The sequence below is a fragment of the Abrus precatorius genome, unplaced genomic scaffold, assembly GCF_003935025.1.
Source record: "Abrus precatorius isolate BTA unplaced genomic scaffold, Abrus_2018 Scaffold6, whole genome shotgun sequence".
Classification (NCBI taxonomy): domain Eukaryota; kingdom Viridiplantae; phylum Streptophyta; class Magnoliopsida; order Fabales; family Fabaceae; genus Abrus; species Abrus precatorius.
The window spans coordinates 24,113,094-24,133,069 of record NW_020874406.1 but is presented as its reverse complement, the minus strand read 5'-3'; the positions used below and the strand labels follow the sequence as shown (position 1 = coordinate 24,133,069).

The 19,976-nt window shown below is 34.9% G+C and overlaps 2 protein-coding genes, 1 non-coding gene and 1 pseudogene across 5 annotated transcripts; 3 read left to right on the top strand and 1 right to left on the bottom strand.

Moving 5' to 3' along the window:
* Positions 1-132: 132 nt before the first annotated feature.
* Positions 133-7,892, bottom strand: LOC113869807 (ubiquitin carboxyl-terminal hydrolase 17). Of its 3 annotated transcripts, none has more exons than XM_027506286.1 (12): positions 6,844-7,892; positions 6,011-6,147; positions 5,197-5,924; positions 5,012-5,100; positions 4,119-4,204; positions 3,866-4,028; positions 3,650-3,764; positions 3,379-3,536; positions 2,222-2,306; positions 1,892-2,104; positions 1,068-1,129; positions 133-953 (listed from the first exon to the last, which is right to left on the bottom strand). In XM_027506286.1, the coding sequence occupies exons 1-12, from the start codon at positions 7,125-7,127 to the stop codon at positions 299-301; spliced, it is 2,775 nt and encodes a 924-aa protein (XP_027362087.1). In that variant the 5' UTR covers positions 7,128-7,892; the 3' UTR covers positions 133-298. The 3 variants fall into 3 exon arrangements, with proteins under 3 accessions (XP_027362087.1, XP_027362090.1, XP_027362089.1); XM_027506289.1 differs by having other exon boundaries at positions 6,011-6,260; positions 6,844-7,552; XM_027506288.1 differs by having other exon boundaries at positions 6,011-6,126; positions 6,844-7,504.
* A 1,162-nt stretch (positions 7,893-9,054) lies between these two features.
* TRNAS-GCU lies at positions 9,055-9,136 on the top strand. The gene has a single exon. It is a non-coding gene; the product is annotated as a tRNA-Ser (tRNA).
* Positions 9,137-12,779: 3,643 nt separating this feature from the next.
* On the top strand, positions 12,780-16,321 carry LOC113869808 (mitochondrial uncoupling protein 5). Its single transcript, XM_027506290.1, has one exon. The coding sequence runs from the start codon at positions 13,008-13,010 to the stop codon at positions 13,968-13,970; it is 963 nt and encodes a 320-aa protein (XP_027362091.1). The 5' UTR covers positions 12,780-13,007; the 3' UTR covers positions 13,971-16,321.
* A 2,650-nt stretch (positions 16,322-18,971) lies between these two features.
* LOC113870444 lies at positions 18,972-19,518 on the top strand (annotated as a pseudogene).
* The last annotated feature ends 458 nt before the right edge of the window (positions 19,519-19,976 follow it).

The window sequence follows — 19,976 nt, the reverse complement described above, 5'->3', positions numbered from 1 at the left end:
TCCTAAGTACAAAACGTTACTTTTGAATCTCAACAATAGACACTAATTCTCCTTATAACGTGTAAAGTGATTATTAACTTGGAAACCGTGATAATAAGTACTTATTTATCACTTATTTTCCTTTATTACTTCCTCATTTTGTTTATATTTGTTTTATATATTATTAAAAATAAATAAAATAATTCAACTACAGAATGAACATTAAAGAAAGGTAATCCCCATTCTACTTGGATGAGAGAAATGCTGATTTTCACTATACCAAAAATATCCAAGAGATTGCTTATATCTCAACTCAAACTCAATAAAACGTTTGAGCTGATGCATCTCTACTTGTTCTCACATGTACACCAGAATTTTTGTCATAATGGTTAGCAGTGAAATATCTTTTAAAGTCAATTCCCCTACTGCCACTCTGATTTTTGTTTTTGTTAGCATACAAAACTGCTTTATCTTCTGAGTCCTGCCGGAGCCTCCTACTCGCATCACTATCCACTAAGAAATCTGTACTCAAGTTATCATGGGAGGAAGAGGCCAAAGAGTTAGATGAAAGCCCATAGTGACTATACCAATTGGGTCCCACCTCACCAAATATGTAATCCGAGAAGTCAGCAGAACTGGCTGAGTCCTTGATACTAGCAGTACTGCAAGAACTTGCATCTGAAGAGCTGAAAAGTGAACTTTCACTGGAAGAATCCACCATTGCATTTCCACCCCCATACTGGAATCTCCATTCTTCTGGATAAGCAAAATCATTGCTTAAGGAATCATCAACAGCATTCGAGTAAGGGTACTTGACATGCTTTTGCTGTAGGGAAGGAGAATCACCGCTTGTAGCAGTGGAATTTGATCTTGTCTTAGAAGTAGCAGGAATGGCTTCCAGGTTCCTCCTCTTGAACTTTCCAGCAGATGAGATTGCATTGCTACTTACTAAACCCAGGGGCTTTGGAGAGTGCCTGAAGATTTTTAACATCAGCTTAAAGCAAAGTTAGTATTACTGCTGAGACATTCCACAGAAGTAATAAACATTCTAACCAGAAATTATACATCAACATCCGCAGGCCTATTACCTTGCATAAAGAAGCATGTATGCCCTTTCTGACAAGACTCTTGACAATTCAACAGGTTCTACCTAAACAGAAGCACAAATGCCATCCTCAGTTTACACACAGAAATCATAAATAAAGTATGCACACTTGATATTGTCAATGCTTCTACCAAAGGAGTATCTTAAAAATTAACGACACAAGTTGTAAGAAATAAACTTCCAATAGTATTTCATTGCAATTTTTTAAGAAGGTTTCGGTGTTTCTTTAAATTTGAAAAACAAAAGGCACAAGTAGCTTTCAAAAACATTTCTAATTCTTAAACTCAACAAAAAAAAATTATTTTAAAAAATATCTTCCAAGGAATTAACGAAACCTTTAAAACCTTGTACTACGTACCAGATGCTTCAAATTTAAAATTTAAGCTTATTTATGTGTGACTGTGGAAGGTGCTGAAAGCATTTTATTACCTCAAATTCAAGCAACCATTTTCTTTTCCTTCATAAACAAACTGCGAATGAAAATTCAGGACCAATCTCCAACTCAAAACCACTTCTAGAAAACTTTTAAAAATTGCACAAACTTCTACAGAACAAGAACAAAACAGGATTTTCTTCCCATTCATAGTTTATTTCTATTGATTCTTCACGTATTGAAAAGTCTTGTTCTTAACATAATGAAGATGAGAAGTGGATGCCTTTGTTGTCGAATAAAAAGACAAGCATATATGAACATCAAACCCAAAAATCATATGAATCAAGTATTTGTAAAAAAATTTGGGGAGGTGACTAAGGGAGGGAAGGAGACATTCAGCCACAGAAAAGGTATATCAGGATAAAAAAATTCACCCTGCTGTCATCAGTTCTGAACCATTCTCCATGGGTGTTCTTCACATAACAGACATAATGGCCTGAAAATGCAGCATTCATGATATCCAAATGAACAACCACTGCATAGAGGCTATATATTGGAGACTTATCTTTCGTTCCACTCATATATGGAGCCATATTAAGGACCTCAGGGAACTGAATCGACTTATTCAACTTCTCAAAGTTACCAGACTGCCAAAATCAACAGCAGAATATGCATGAGGTACGTAATATAAAACCAAAATTACACTCAAAGAACAAAGTAACTAGATAACACGTAAAACTTCAAAATCAATACTGAAGATGTACCTGAAACCGTTTTAATACAATTGTAAGTATATTTGGTGCCTCCAATACTGTCAACTTCTTCCTAGCTTTCTCATAGGATTTACATCTAGATAGCAAGAAAATAAAAGAACAATAATTTCATAAAGATGGTGTCTGTGTCCCCCACAAGAAAGGAAAAGTAAATCTTAAATACCATTCTTGCCCCCATGAAACTGCATAACATTTGTCTTTCATAGCACTACTTCAGTATTCATAAATCAGCATAAAGAAGTCCACATAAAATAACAAAATCCAGAGGACAGACTAAAGATTGTGCTCAGAACCTAAAGCTCTGAATATCTAGTACACAATATATATGGGCAAAACAATGACTGTGATCACACCTTTAGTTTAATGAAATTACATTAGCTGAACATGTCCTAAGAAGTTCCTAAATTGAAGCAATAAATTCATCAAACAGATTAAAAACAGTTAAGCTCAATGACAAGGTCCCACATAATTCTTCTTCCACACACTCCACAAAGTATTTTGAGCAAACTTCTCATTTTTCTTGTAACAGCAGCATTCCTTCTGAGAGGATCAGAAGAACCATGAAAAGATGAGTCATTTCATAAAGGCCCAAGTAGGCCAGCACTACACCATAGATTCCCGTCTGAAAAACACCTGTCCACTTCCACAGCTTCCAGTCAATTTAGTCATGTTAGTAATTTATTCGCCTCCCAATAAAACCTTGAACTTCAGGTTTAGGATCTTTTCTTCTACTTCTAAAGCTCCACAAAGCTTTAAAATAGTTTATCACTTCATTCATAATGGAAGGATTGTATCTTAGAACTATAGTGTAACTAACTATTCGTTCTAGCAAGAAAGATTAAATCAGCAATTACTCATCAGATTAGGAATTTAATTTGTTAGTTAATACTCAGAATCTAAATCTTGACAATTTTTACTAGGGATCTTTTCAAGTCCAATTTTAACTGGAAAATAGAAATTGAATAATAGTTTTCAATTTTAATATTGATGTGCCATTCAACAAAATGGAATAAAATTCAATTACCACATAACTTAGCTACAACAAAAGTGATGTTTTATACTGGCTAGGGAAAATGAAAAGAAAACTAAGCACAGGGTCGTTATAACTGAAAAACAATAGACAAGAAATGGAAAGAAAATTAACAAACCTGCTGCAATTATACTTATTATCTTTATCCAAGATTTCTGGGGCCGTAAATTGTCCAAGAGCCTCCTCCAAAGTTCCAATATCCCCATCAATCTCAACAGTGAGATCCATCATTCTCTCATACCTCTCAGATTTCCCCAGGCACCTTAAGCACTTTATCTGCAATTTGCAACAAATAAATCTTAATACATAGGGAAACTATTTTTTCTCACTCAATTAAAGCTGAAAATGTGAACCACAACAAAATAATACTCTCTTAGATTGGAAACAACCTTAGATCGTAGATAACCACCAAAAGTGTAACCAACAAGAGTTGTTTCTTCTGCCAAAGGACTTGAAACACCAGCTTCCTTCAGGCAAATGGATTGCATCGTATCAACCACACACCTGCCAGTTGAATAATTTATCACATAGACAACTTGGCATATAAATTCAAGACGACTTCCAAGCCTGATGTGTGAATCATCTTTAGCAATTATTTGGCTCACCTCAAAAATTCATGTGCATCTTCCTCCCTTCCATGCCCTAGATGGCTTCCAATCTTGTGTATCTTAGATAATATCCCAATTGGTGAAAGTGGAGAATTCCCTTCTTTCGCCTTCTGAATTAGATATTCAAACTCACATGTAAAACACCATCCCTTCTTCTGACCTAGTTAAAGCATTATGAAGATTTAATTAATTGCAAGGCCCCAATAATTAGACAAGTTAAAGCATGAAGATATTATTAGGAGGAACTTGCATCGTTTTGAATGGAACCCTTGAAAAAGATATGCAGTCAAAGGCCGAGTATATGCCAAGCACTGGAGTACTGCATTAGCGTAACAGCTGCAGGAGAGGCATTTCAATTATAGCAATAAGGTAACTAATGTTGAATAGGGAAAAAAAAAAAAACATAAACAAGCAGTGGATATCTCCCTTGAACTACATAAAAAAACACAACATAGAAACAAGAAGTAAACCTTTATAGGCATCAATTATTTTAGTTCTAGACTTTATAAAATCCACACTTTAGTCCCCAACTCTACAAACAGGCATGTTTTAGTTCTTTTTCGTTTCATTTTCTACTGTCATTTTGCACAAAAAAGACTAACATGAATGACATTTGACAAAGTAAATGACTAAAATAAGGATTCCACAACTAAAGTGACCAACATTTAAATTCCACAACTAACATGAATGGGGGTTTAACCTAGAAAAAAGAAAACATTGAATACTATTACAATTACAAAAGCAGCCAGCCAGCAGCAATAACATTTTCTAGATGTCTGCTCAAAAGTTTCCTAGAGGCCTACCCTACAACAACAACCAAACTTTATCCCACTTGATGAGATCAGCTACATGAATTAAAAAATGCCATTGAACTTGGTCATAAACCAAATTCTCAGAAATCCAAAGGCCCTACTCTACTCACAAAAGTTTCTTTCATCACAGGTATCACACTTTAATCTTATAATTCTAGGACTATGCTCCACGAGAGAGTATCCAAAGAAGAAATGAAGAAACATAAGGCTCCAAAACAAAGTAACAGACTCATCACTCACTCCTTCCTCCTCCCTGCCTCTCACTGGAGCAGTTACATAGCCAATAACATATTATATCAATCAACAGGAAGTAAAAGGAACTCTGCAATACCTGTTCCCACAGTTGGTAAGGCCAAAGGGGAATAGTTTCACCTTGTCATAACAGTAAAGTTCCGTAAAAAGTTCATAGGGAAAGCCCATCTGTCAAAACATACCATTTGTAAATCAACAGAGACAAAATTACTGCATAATAATAATAGTTATTTTCTAAAGAAATTAGTCAAATATATTCCCAACCTCACTTTCAACGAATATTGGATTGGATTTTGACTCTTTTGAGCTTCTAAACTGCTGGACAACTTTCTGCATTGATGTTTTCAAACCATTACGAACATTTTGTGGCAGATTTGGAATGGAACTAACTTTTGCAGGCAAGGTGTGATAATTGTCAGTTTTCGTAGACTTGGACTGTGAAACCAAATCCCCCTTAGTTGCTGAGGATAGTCGTTCACGAGAACTAGATGATGATCTTCGCCCTTCTTTGTATTTGGACAAATGAGATTCTTCTACATCATCAGTTACAGTATCTTTAATTGAACTACTCAAGGAAGGCACAGTTCTGCAATTAGAGGTGTCTGTTACCGAATTTTCAACTATTGTAACTTTTCTTCTGTGTTCATTGCCACCCAAATTTGCTGCCACATCATGAGATGCATCAGATTTAGTTTTTGGAATTTTTGATTTAAATCGAGTCTCATCAGTAGTGTTGCCAGAATTTGTCTTGCTTCTTTTACTTGCACAAGAATCCTTAACTTCAATATTCACAGAATTTTTAGATTCTGAGGAGAATGAGGGGGTCAACACAGTCTCTTTGTTATGAGAGGAAGAGACACATGTATCGTCAGCAGTGTTATCGCAAACAGGTTTAGAAAATCTGCTGCGACAGTTCTCATCAAATGATAACCTTGCAGCAACAGAAGGATTAAGGTTGGAAGATGAAATACCAGCATGTGTTCCTTTAATTTCTGCAGAGAATCTAGCTAAATTATACACCATATATGATGCATCATGCATGAAATAACATAATGAGACTTGCAATCAAAACCATTACCATGAAGACCAGACTTTGATTCAGATATGGATGCCCGGCAAGAAATATTTTCATCTAAGAGCTCCATGGTGGTAATTGCAGGACAACATTCATCCTTGTGACCTTGTCTCCAGTGACTAATTTGACACTTACCCGAACTACAAGAAAGCATGCTTGTGAAAATGAATAACAACCATTGTAACATAATAAGAGGCCGAAATGATGGCTTGAGACATGTCACTGAACAGAGAAGAGACATACGCAGAAGTAACTACAGATTTTCAGGAATGCAGCCATGTCAAATCATTAGTAAAACTACACGCTACAATAAAGATGACAAATCAAGCTCTAAATAAACAAATACAGTTCAATTTCAAACACCCAATAAAATAAATAAACAAAACCCTCAAAACATTCATAATTTCTATGTTGACAAGCAAAAGGAAAAGAACAATGGCTCCTAACTTCAGAGGAAAACACCTTACTTAAACAAAATAAAAAAGTAAATAGGTCTGGTTAGAGAATGCAATATACAAGGTGAACCAATAATATTTAACTTAACTCTCCCACTCAACAACACAAGCAGAGAATCTCAAGCCCATTTCTTGAAGAAAGATACAATTAAACCAATTCAATAAATTTTCACCAAGCTACCGCGCAACTATAGTCTCAATGTTGCTTGAACGTGAAATAACAATGTTGAAACCGAAGCACCAAATCTAAATCACTAAATTCACTAAACCCCTCCCACTGGCAGTGCATTGGCATCAAACCCATTTCTTCTGTTACCCTGTGAGGTTACTCCAAATTCCCAAATTAAAAAAAGAACAGAAACTTGGAAAAAGAAAACGAACCAATATCTAACGGCCTTGCAGCGAGAGCAGCGCATGGTGGTAGGGGAATAACACACTGCACATTGGTACCACCGAGACACCGTAATCGGAACCGAGCAAGAGTACTCCACCGAGGACGCAGCCGCAGCAGCCTCCATCTCTGCCATGGCAGCATCTTCCACCAACCTTACGATCTCCTCCTTCTTCGCCTCCGCATTCTTCCACACCTGACGAATCACCACAAAACCCAACACCAACAACGCATACACCAAACTCTGAAACCCTAAAATCCCGGGCACCAGCATCTCTCTACCTCTCTCTCTTGTTACCTTATCCGGCACCCAGGACCAACCCCGAACACAGGATCCACAGCGTCGTAATTTTGCTACGCATAGATAGGGTTTCCTGCGGCGGCGGACGGCGGCGGTGGGCAGAGAAATGAGGAAATGGGCGGCAGGGGCAGAATGGGAAAATCGCGGTGAGGTGTGAGCAGAAGAAGCAAGAGCGTCTAGATTCCGCGCGGTGCGTTTGGCTCTGAAATCGATTTTTTAGTATGGACTCAACTCAGACTGTCGAATTGCGAATATGCGACACAGCGATCTGTTTGTCGTTTCTCTTGTCGTCCGGGACTTGCCGTTTCCACATCCTTCTCTCCTTCCATCATTCTACATCAACGTTTCAACTCTCTCTTGGTTTTTAGTATTTATTATTATTTTACAAAAATAAAACTAAAAAAATGTTGGGTTGAGTTGGTAAATAAATAAATAATATAAATACTCGCACTTGCAACGTTGGAGGGTTTGTGTAGTACTGTTGCTGAACTTTGAACTAATGGCCTTTGGGGTTAAGATGAGATATGAGAGGGTAGGGTAGAATCTCTGTACTTGGAAAGTAACGGTGGAATCTCACTTCATAAAAGAAAACATCAATGTGCTCTTTGCATCCACTAATAATATTACTTTCCAATGCTATCGATGCCAGTTCAGTGCCACAACAAGGGTTGGGTTGGCTGTTACCAATTCAATTTGTGAGGATTTTTGGGACCAAACACAGTCATAATGTAATAACTCCGCGCCTTTGATGGCTTGCTAATAGACATAATCTAGGTGCAAAATTATAAGCATTATCTAAGCTATTTTTCAATTAAAAATAAAAAATTATATTACTTAAATATTAATAAGAAATAATATAATAATATACTTAAATTTAGTCTTTAGCAAGTCAGTTCCCTAGTTAATAATGATCAAAGAGGAATGACAGGGAGGGTACTCTCCACTTTTTCCCTCAGCTAACATGTAGGTCCCTGCTCTTCCTGCTAGCGAGAGAATAAACGACAGACTTACTTTTTAAACAATTTCAAATGTACGAAAAGTTACATTTTGATATTTTCAAATATCATCAAAATATTTAGTCGGAATAATCATATGCATATATTATTTTCAATTCAATGATTATTTCATCTTAAACTCTAAGCTTCGAGTGGCTATCCTAAACACTGGGAATAACAATGCGTAACATCATTTTAAGGTTTTAAATATCGGTAGGTTTTTGTTTGGAAATAACATGCTTGTATTAGCTTAATTTTAAGAAAATAATTGTTTTTATAATATATTTTAAAATTAAAATAAGTAAATTATTGTTTTTTAAAAGTAAATAAAACTAAACATGTATTAAGTATTTTAATTTAAAGTAATTTGGATTCAATTCTTACATGTACGTCTTATAATAATGTTTATGTTGGTTATTTTAGAGTGTAATTCGATGTTTGCAATGTCTTTTTAATTGTGGAGTCTCTGAGGGGAACCAAGAAGGGAACATTCTTCACTTTAACGGTCGAATAAAAGGGCATATCTTCTTCACTGGCAGACAATCTGGCTCTTGTGTAATGGGCTGCCAATATCTTGGGCCCAATACGATGTCCAGTCCGTAATACGAATAATTATGTTTTTTTTAGCTGGATACCATTTAAAATTCACTAAAACAAGTCAGCTTTTTTGTTTTTTGCCCAAATAGAGACTCATATCAGGTCTAATAAAGTGGAGGCAATGAAGGAAATAGAGAATTAGAAAGAATTAAGCACGTTGCTGGAGATCGAATTCATTCACTTATTATTTCTCTCAGAATTTTTAATATTATTTAACAGTCATCTTTTATAAATTATTTACATCATAAAATTTTAATATTTTTCTCGAAACTAACTCTTTTATTTGATATTAACTCTGCAGTACAACTGTCGCTTTGGCCGAGTGGTTAAGGCGTGTGCCTGCTAAGTACATGGGGTCTCCCCGCGAGAGTTCGAATCTCTCAGGCGACGGTTCTCATTTTTCAACATACTTCCTTTTGGTTTTGCAACTTTCAAAGAAATTTCCAAAGTAGGTCCCACATCGGTGAGTTGGAAACCAGGGAAGGTCGTTTGCCTTCTGCCTGCCCCGGACTGCACCTCTCACCTAAATGCCCCTGTTTTCTTTCATTTCGTGAATCTTTAATATCATGCAATAATTGTTTCTACATGTTTGTTTAAGCATTCTTATCTGAATAATTATTTTATTTAAAAATTTTAATAACCACTAATGTCTATATTCAAATTGTTTTACACGATATTCTTATTGTCTGAAACGAAGCCTATTGCGCTATTCACTTGGTCATCACCTGAACCAGTCCTTCCCATGATGTAGGACAGGTGGAGGGGCAAATGGCACGCTTCTGGAGGAAAAAATTTGGTTCCCATTGAAGAGGGCAAACTGGAAGAGTCAAGATAGAGAATAGCATTTGATTCTCTCCAATGGACGCTTTTAACCACTGGACTCTTAGGTAGGGTGCTGCTTTTTTTCAATTTTGCTTACTAATTCTCCTTGTGCAAGTGGTTGCCCTTCTAGTAGATATATGGCATTTATGTTGGACGGGTATTGATTTGTATGTTTTTGTTTTCGATCAAGTTGAATTCAGGTGATTCCCTAAAGTCTACCATTGACCCTTGTGAAATAATTACCACCCCTGGACATTGATATTATCAACTTGTTGCATGCAATGCATTAAAAACCAAGCCAATTATTCAACTGACTATTAGTCTAGTAATAGTTGAATTAGTAATATATATGTTTTGTTTAGTGAATCCGATACTTAACAGGTAAACAGTTTGTACCAAAACAAAAGGATCTGTTCCAGAGAAAAAAGCAGGTTAGCTCAATCAATTCGTCCAATTTGATTTTTTAACCAATGGTTATATGTAATTCATGTTGAAGTTGTTAGTTTTGGTCTTTTAAATAGGAGAATGTTTGAAAATCATTCTTTTCAATATACTTTTTTGTTGTAAATGATGATCCTGCGTTTAAACTTGTAATCTTATACAAATTATTTATAATTTCACTGTTATTTTTTTAAAATTGCTTAAATAATTATTAATTATAATTTTTTTATTTTTCACTTTTTTCTTACAAATTTTCACACGCTCTTTTTAAATTTATTTAAACATTTTCTTTTAACTTGTCAAAAATATTTTTTAGTTTATATAAAAAATGTGAGGATTCAATTTATATCATAAACTCTTCCATAATAATAATAATAATAATAATAATAATTTTTAATTAAATTACGTATTCAAACATAACTTAAATCAAACACTAACATAATCCACGATATTTACTCAACAATTGCTTCTAAAAAGTGGTATATGATATGCTGTTAGTGTAGATATAGAATGAATAGAAATGAAAAACAGTAGTTTTAAAATTGATCGACATTTTTAAACGAGCGTGGTTTACTACAACATTTTATTTTCCTTTTTTCTTAATGGAACAAGTAGTGTTAGCTCTGTGTAATTCAATCAGAACTCAGAAGCAATGCAATCCTAAGTCGAAGCATTTATGACGAGACCGAGTCGAAACCTAACGCATAACGACAAGTCACCGATGCTGACTCTAACTGGTCAACTCTAATGTTGAAGATTTGTTTGTGTGTTGTAGTTCCAAGCATTTATTCAATGGTAATAGTCTAATAAAGGACTTTTCTTTTTTATTGAGTAGTTTTTATTTTCTTAACATTTTATAAAAATAAATAAAGTAAAAACAAATATATTTAAAAATATAAATTTATCATTTTTATTTTATCTTTGACCAAAAATTCTCAGAGGAAAAATTGTGAGATTGATCAGTATGGGTAATGACATCAATAATTGATACAGAAACATAACCGAGCGTTGGTTTTTTGTTCCTAACTTTGTGGACAACACAGGCTATTTTGATGCAACATAAGATACGGTGATAATTTGAGCATTTGAATTTTGAACTATGTATGAATATTGATAATTTCATAACGAAAATGGCAACGCCCTTGAGACTTTTACAGAATAAATTTATTAATAATTCACCAGTCGAATGATGGAGAGTTTAAAAATATAAATAATTTATACAAATAATTAAGTTAGATAAAAAAAAACATATCAAGCATTTTAAAGAATGAAAAAATATTTTTTAATGTCTCTTTCTTTTTCCTGTAATCTATCTATGATATATACATTTGACTCGTGAAAGTATTTTATAAATCCAATTATGGCTAAACTGGTGATAATCAAATATGAATATATGTTTTAATTTATATAATATATTAAATAAAATTTAATATAATAAAAAATAAATTAAATTCATATTAATTAATTTTATTACATATTAATAATAATAATATATATTTACTATATAAATATATTTTGTATATTTTAAAAATTTTATTATATTAAGTTTACGTTTTAAAAATTCTGTTACTAACTGCTAAATTTGGGAACATGGCCTTAAAAATAATTGAAGCTTATCCTCAGTCCTATAAAACAACACTACTTTTTATCTAATCTCTTTCCTAAATAATAATTAAATATGTTTAATTTTTTTTAAAGATACAAGATATTAATTTTTTTTATTATCCATTAAATACAATTTCAGTCGTTACGAATGCACATACATTAAAAATTTGGAGAATATATTTTGTTACGGTTAATGATTATATTTGCATTAACTTATATGAGTCAAATGTTTAAGGTGATATTGTTAAGACTATAAAAAGTATTAAATGTATTTATTTGTTTATTTCATGTATTTTTACAATTTAAATGAGTATGTTTTTCTAATTTTTTTTATTTTTCTCTTTTTAAAAAGTAAATATTATTTCAAAATAAATGTTAATAATACATTATTTAAATATATTTTTACTGACTGAATTATTAATTTTTTTAAATTATGGGAGTCTTATTATTACTAATTTTATAAATTTCAACAAATTAAAAAGTGTTAAAAATAATTTATTATTAACAGTTCTTTAAGTTTAGAGATAAGAACACATTATATTTTTTATGACACATAAGTTTATCATTATTTAACATTTATTTATAATTACTTTGAAAAAAATAATTTTCTGTATTATCAATATAAAAATATTTATATTATTAACTAACTAAAATACACTTGAAATACAAAATTTAAATTAAATATTGTAAAAAATACTTGTTAGTACGAAAATTTATGGTCATCAGCACCGATACCGCAATTTAAGATTAAATAGTGTATTTCAATTAAAGTCTTAAAAAAGTCACTGATTGACAAAGTATTTGTTAGTTTTATTTTACAATTTGAAAAAATAATAAAAATATTATTAGATAGATGCAATATATTTCTATTAATTTAAGTTAAGATGAATTAATGATGTAATTGAATATTGATATTGATTTAAAATATGGAAGGGACCTGACGAGTGACGAGTGACGAGTGACGAGTTAACGCCGCTAGGTAATTTGGCTTCCAAAAAGGAAGGAGTGAGTGAAGGAACAGAAGCGCGTTAATAAATGAATTTGGGGAGTGGAGAGGAGAGCTTTCAAATTCAATTCAAATCAATTTCACAACTTGGTGCGTTCCGTAATCGCGTTGAGCTCATTCAAAGCATAACCTAAGTACTATAAATAGCCCTCTCCCATTCCACACTTTCTCCGCAACTAAACCAAAACACATCGTTTCAGCATATGTCTCAAAGGCCCACAGTTCCACACTCTTCTTCCATAGCCTGCGGCCTCCATTCGCATCTCCTGGTCTCCAGTGAGATGAACCCTAATTCCAATTGGTCCTTCTCTCTTCTTCCACATTAATTCAATCGCATTCTTTCTTTCGATTTAACCCCAACCTCAAACTAAACAACCAAAAAACACCATGGGACTCAAAGGTTTTGCCGAAGGAGGCATTGCTTCCATAATCGCAGGATGTTCCACTCACCCATTAGATCTCATCAAGGTTCGCATGCAGCTCCAGGGCGAAACCAACGCCCCCAAACCCAATCCGGTTCACACCCTCCGACCGGCTCTCGCTTTCCAAACCGGTTCATCCATCCACGTGGCAGCTCCTCCGCTTCCCCAACCTCGTGTTGGTCCCATTGCCGTTGGCGTGCGCCTCGTTCAACAAGAAGGCCTCGCCGCTCTCTTCTCCGGCGTCTCCGCCACCGTCCTCCGCCAGACGCTCTACTCCACCACCCGCATGGGACTCTACGACGTCCTAAAAAACAAGTGGACCGATCCCGTCGCCGGAACCATGCCGCTGAGTCGGAAAATCGAGGCTGGACTAATCGCCGGCGGCGTGGGCGCAGCCGTCGGAAATCCCGCCGACGTGGCCATGGTCCGAATGCAGGCCGACGGGAGGCTCCCGGCGGCGCAGCGGAGAAACTACAAATCCGTGGTGGACGCTATCACGAGAATGGCGAAGCAGGAGGGCGTGACTAGCCTGTGGCGAGGCTCATCGCTTACGGTGAACCGCGCGATGCTTGTGACGGCATCGCAGCTTGCGTCGTACGACCAGTTCAAGGAGATGATTCTGGAGAGGGGCGTGATGCGTGACGGCCTCGGAACTCACGTCACGGCTAGCTTCGCGGCAGGGTTTGTGGCGGCGGTGGCGTCCAACCCCGTGGACGTGATAAAGACGAGGGTGATGAACATGAAGGTGGAGCCTGGGGCGAAAGCGCCTTACGCCGGCGCGTTGGATTGCGCTATGAAGACGGTGCGTGCTGAGGGTCCCATGGCTCTTTACAAGGGCTTTGTGCCTACGATCTCGAGGCAGGGACCCTTCACTGTTGTGCTGTTTGTTACGCTTGAACAGGTTCGCAAGTTGCTCAAGGATTTCTGAACGAGGTAGATCGATGATGACGACGAAGATGTTTCTTTCGTTTTCAATAAGCTGTGTTATTGTTTGCTTTTATGTTTTGGCAAGTTATGGTAATTTTGTTATAACGTTACTTATCAATGTTAAATGAGAATTATTCAGAAGCAGCGTTTATTTTCTGAATTGAAATTTTTACACGGCAAGCCAGCATCAGCTTTTACGTTTACGCACTGAATGTGTGAAAATTCTGAGATCGTTTAGAAATCCACGATAGAAGTTAATAATTTTTTTACGTCTACGCAATTAATATACTAAATATTATGACACGAGTCTTGTCTTTACATGGTTATATTGACAGAGGAAAAATGGGTATTTGATTTGATCGGGGGCATAGTGAGTGTGAGATGGACAGAAAGAGACGATGAAACGTTACAGTCTGAGATGTATCGGTGACAATTACAACAGTGACGGCGCCACTATTTAGCAATTAGCGGAGTAATTTTTGTTCTCCAAATTTCCTCAATTCCAGGGGAGTGTAAGACGCGTAAAGCCGTAGAGTATTAAAAAAATATGCTTATTGGAGGGGATACTGTATATCTTCTCTATCTATATGATATTTACAATATCAGCGTGTGATCTAAGTACAGAGGAATAGGTATTATTCTTTCCTTTATTCTAACTTCTAAGTTCTAATGCCTTCCCTTCCCCCAATTTGAATGCTTCACCGACTGAAAGCCTCCATGTCCCTGCAACTTATTTTACAATAATCCAATCCAAGCTTAGCTGGAAACACCTTGAACCCAATATTCCAATAATGTACTTCTGCCATCAATAATTATCCTCGTATTTTTCAATCAAAAAAGTGATTATAATTCATTTTAACACATCTACTTTTAACGATTTAAAAATAAATTTAACACAAACGAGCCTTAATTACCTCCACTAAAACAAAATTACTAAGAATTTGTTCATTTTCTGTTTTTAAAAACAAAATTTTCTTTTTAAAAGTAAAATAAAATAAAATATATTTGTTAAATTTTAAAATTATTTTTCAAAAGTTAAAAAATCAAAACAGAAACAAACTTAACATATTTTATTTTTTAACTTAATCTTATTGTTGATAAAACTAATTTTTGGGTTAGATAATTTTTGTAATCTTTTATTGATTAAAATTGATTATAGATACTATATCCATAAAGTTTTAAAAAACGTGTATAATGCTTAAAACTGAAATCTTTCCTTTCCTCTAGAATGTCCTGTACCGAAATGAACTTCAGCTTGGGTACAATTTCTGCACCATAAAACGGACCAACAAAATAGGGTTGGATACGTGCAATCGGAAGGGGAACTTTTTGGGTACACATGCTTATGTTAGAGTTTTGCAGTAATAAAAACTAACAATTTATTGAAAATTTTAAAAATTTAATTTTATCATATATTTATCGCCTTTGTCACATATTAATGTGAAATAATAATTGTAATCTCAAAATATCATGACAAAACAAGTGGCTATTTAGAGTGAAGGAAGTTTCTCAGAGGTTACGTGAGAGATAAAAACTGCTGGCCATTTACTAATCACATTTATTTTCAACCCCGTGAAATTAACCAAAGTAGTAAGTAAACTACACAGGAGGTGGAATATCAAGTGGATTCCACGTTATAATAAATTTCGGATGGGAATTTTGCACCAGTGGTGCAACCTACTCTAAGTTAAAGACATTATAACGGAAAAAAAAGTTAAGAGCAATAATTGGGCACGAATCAACACTATAATTGGAGCTAGGACTGAAAACACTTCCAATTTGGCTGCTAGTTACATAAAAAGCCATAGAGTATACTTATAATCAACCAGAATATATTCACTCACATGGGACCATAAGTAATCTGGTCCCTTCAAGGTGCGTTATTGAATCTGGTTTACAGGCTAATAAAAATTCCACTCAACACAAAAGATTAGAAAGGGAGGGTATAGGCAGCAATTTACTCCACTTAGGTTACTCAAATAAAAATTGGTTCGGTGGTTCCAAAGTTACATTTGCTACGCATTTGGCACCGTGCAAAATTGTATGAGGACAAAGAACCAGCATACCCATAATCAATAATGGACCTATTATATAGCAGTTTGGTGCAACATCTCGTAGAAAAGATTACACAAGGTATTGTTATACCCACACGTTCCATTTTGTTTGACCTCTAAGCCTGTAGACTTACCCCCTTTATATTTTGGCTGTCACCAATATGGAGGCCTAAGTGTGATGTTCTCCTATGACATAGGCATAGTTCTCATCATTATTAGGAAGGCAAAAATTCGATATGTCAAGTCAGTTTCAATCTTTGTGTGCAACATATCCACAATCTTTTTTATTGAATTGGAAAGAGCTCCTAACTGCAATTTATTTTTACTATGTCTATAATTTTACATTCCACTGAAAGAAAAGATCATGAAAGGAATACAAAATACAAAACTGCATATCGTTTGAAAAATTCTGCACATATTTTAGGTGTCAGAGTGTCATTCAATGGACATAATAGCATCCGCATATTTGTCAAAAGTTTTAGGTTTTTTGGTCAACCAAAAGCTTTTGAAATTTCCTTTCCATACCTGTGGTGGGCTTTTTCAAAAACGTAAACACAGAAACTAATCAACCCATATCAAGTCAGGATGTTGCATAAAGTCCAATTTTCATTTGCCATACAAATTCCAACCAAACAGGATAAAATAGAAAACTTAAGAAATATAGGTAACTACCATACAGTTTTCAACAAATGCGAGTACTCTGGCCAGTGAGAAAAGTGATAGTTTCATATTCTTCAAGTGTACATGTCATTGATAAGTGGAACTGTTGATATTTCATTTATTTCCTTCAAGCTTTGCTAACGTATTTATGTTAATATGTCAGAGCAGCTTAAAATTGACATTTTGTAAGAATGGATGATATCAAGGTAGAATTCTGGGAAAGCATGAAGGAAAAAGTATTAGAAATTTGATTATCACTTACTAGCTTCCTAAGACCAACGGAGCTGAAACATTTGAGTCAATAAGGAAAAAATGTCTTCTAGAATAATTAGTATTTTCCCAATATTTAACCACTCTCAGCCAAAGAAGAGTCTATAGAAAAAAGCCAACATCAGGTTATATTCCACAGCCCAATAAAAAGAGAGATTGATCAATGTTTATGATTTGAAATAGGGGAAGCGAAACCTTCTCTAATATACACCATCGCAGCCAATCACAAAACTTATCTTGTATCCAAATGCTTTTTATATTGACCTAACTTTGGTTAAGATTGACCTAACGAGTCTATAACCCACCAAAAATGGCGGGTCGAGGTGAAAATTTTACACTCCTTAACTTGTTTAGCTTATTTTGTTTTAACTTGTCAAAATAATAGGAATCAACCAACCGATAGCATCCACTCTTGTTTTAACCTTAATTCAAGTGTGTCTGGAAATTAATTGTCTCGGATAGGATTTATTCGAAAGAATTGGTTCATTTCTACCAAGCAAACAGACAGTATTCTGTTTTCAACTATCTGCATAATTTTAAGTACGCATTAGAAGTCAGAACTTGATATGATAGATTGTGTAAAAGATCATATAACTTGATAGCAGGTGTCAATGCAGAAGTAAGTATTCCAACTGTGGTTTTATAAACATCCTTCGTGCCTGATGATGACGAGTCATGCAGGACTATACTCACTATAGTAATTTATAATTCTCAAAGAGTCAAAAGGGCAGAGGCCCAGAGCAAGTATCTGAACTTGATTCTCAATTTTTTCCAACACAAGCTTCAAGCCTAAGGTTCATCAATCATTTTCAATTAACAAATCTAAACTACTACTAGCATGCATGGATGAAAACTTGTCCACAAAACATATAAGACAATTTTAGTGGCAGAAGCTGTATTACATATGATTGAGCAAATATTTGTTATCTGTAATACCGCAAGGAGATCAATTTAGGAACAATACACATTATAACGATAGAAAATACAATTATTGGAACAACATGATACAAACACCTTAATCCTTGGATCAGTTGATGGAAAAAAGAAATTGTAGCCATCTTCAACATAAATAGTTCAGCTTTATCTCTGCAGCATATGACTACCTACCAAATAGTTTAAAAGAAAAATTACAACTATCGTTTAGATCTCTGGATAACAATAATTTTTTGTCCCAGCAAGACATTGGTGATTGTGGGTTTCTTCTATCAATTAATTTTGAATCCTGAAAACTGAAGTTGTTGTATTCTGATTCTAAGCCGAAAAGGTCGCATGATGCATTGCAAATAAGCTCATTTGCTTCTGCCAAATGCAATATCGTAAGGCTATGGGATCTTGCTCTGCAAATTGTCTAGAGATGCCGGAGCTAGACAAACAGTCTATTTAAAGACTGAACCAATGGTTGTGCGGAAAAACATTGTAAATTCACTTTTTGGTTATGGTTATGCTCTCATGGTGAAAACCTAGTACTCACATTATTAAAATTGGCCTACTACGTTTCTTCCTATTTATTACATTCATTGAGACTTTTGAACGTGATGCTAATAAGAATTTGACCGGTAAAAGGAGTTGCAACGAGGAGAAAGCTACAACTTGATTCTCATCAATCTTGGCCAACAAGGGCAGCATGCAGTTCTAGCACATTAGACCAGACTTACATATCATTTTAGTTTTCAATTGAGAAATCTAATTGAACATAAAATCAAATAGTATCTACACCAGAGATTAAAAAAGGATTAAAAAAGAAAAGGCAAGTTCCTGGTAATTGTGTTTCACTTTAGGAAACCATCCCCTTAATTTATTCTGGTTTTGTAAAAAAAGGCATCTTTCAGCCATTTTCCATTCCCGTTAAACTGTCAATTCTGTGTCCCACACGGAGGAAGCGTTTTCATTAGGGTGTCCCCTCTCCCACGGCCTTTCATCTTTTTCCATCCACATTAAGTATCCTATGTCCATATTCAGTTTTTAATTAGTTCTTCCTCTCAAGATCTAAATTGAACCTACTGTTCTTCCTCACAACAATGGTTCATTTTCAAGCGTTCCAGAACTCAATATCAGAACTCCTAATCCACCCACTGCTATGGAGACTCACGGGCTTTGTATCAAGCATAGTTGGGTTCAGCTGGTTTTCACTGAGCCCCTCCGTCCAAGACTTGTTCGGACACTGGACCTCGTTGAAGCTCTTTTTCTACAGCGCGTTAACCTCGCCTTTATACATGCATCTTAATGCTCTGCCTCTTCGTGAAAAGATTAAAGTGGGATTTGCGAGGAGTTTCTTGTTGAGAGCACAAATGGGTTTTCTTGTCTTAACGGTTACTTCTCTGTGGTGTTTTTTGGAAGATCGCAGTGAAGAAGGAAGGGGGAAAAGGGGGACGGCAAAATGATGAACCTGATTTCAAGTGAAGCATTTGCCATCGTGGCATCGAGCTTGGGTTCGAAGTTGTGGTCTTCAACTTCTTTGTCGGAAATTTTTTGGTGACAGTTATGAAGATGAGCTTAAAGTGAGTTCCACTTGCATTAGTGTTATGTTATTTCCGTTCCGTTTCAGATTTCACGAATGGGAAATAGTAGGGATAGAGAAGCCATACAGCATGCAGAGGAAGGGAATATAAGGTTATGGAAAATAATTTATAAGAATCATAAATTAATTTTTTAAAATCATTTGGAAGTTCTTTCAAGTGTATACCTTATACCCAATCATCATTCTCGGTGGGAAGTGTACAAGATTTCTCCCATGCTACTTGGTAATGAGATAGACATTATAAGTAATAAAAGTTATTGTAAAAAGGATAAAATTATGTTATTATTTGTTTTATTAATTAAGGAAATCAGGTGTTGAAAGTTATGATTTGTTTGTAATGAGGTGTAAGGGAGGAGAGCAGAGAAAGAGAATGTGGGGATACAAATTACTTTAAGCTATGAGTTTTTGCTTGCTTTTATATTTTGATAAATAACTTCTAAGTGATTTATGGTTGAAAAAACGGGTTGGATTTTTAGTATATGGAAAATGCTCCTTTGGCACTCTA

What these genes read in the sequence shown, in the direction of transcription:
- LOC113869807 (XM_027506286.1), bottom strand. Translation starts at nt 7,127, where the DNA reads ATGCTGGTGCCCGGGATTTTAGGGTTTCAGAGTTTGGTGTATGCGTTG. An exon ending in TGCAAGGCCGTTAGATATTG is followed by an intron (nt 6,148 to 6,843) that starts GTTCGTTTTCTT and finishes GCTTTCTTGTAG; the next exon opens with TTCGGGTAAGTGTCAAATTA. An exon ending in CTTACCAACTGTGGGAACAG is followed by an intron (nt 4,205 to 5,011) that starts GTATTGCAGAGT and finishes CCTCTCCTGCAG; the next exon opens with CTGTTACGCTAATGCAGTAC.
- LOC113869808 (XM_027506290.1), top strand. Translation starts at nt 13,008, where the DNA reads ATGGGACTCAAAGGTTTTGCCGAAGGAGGCATTGCTTCCATAATCGCA.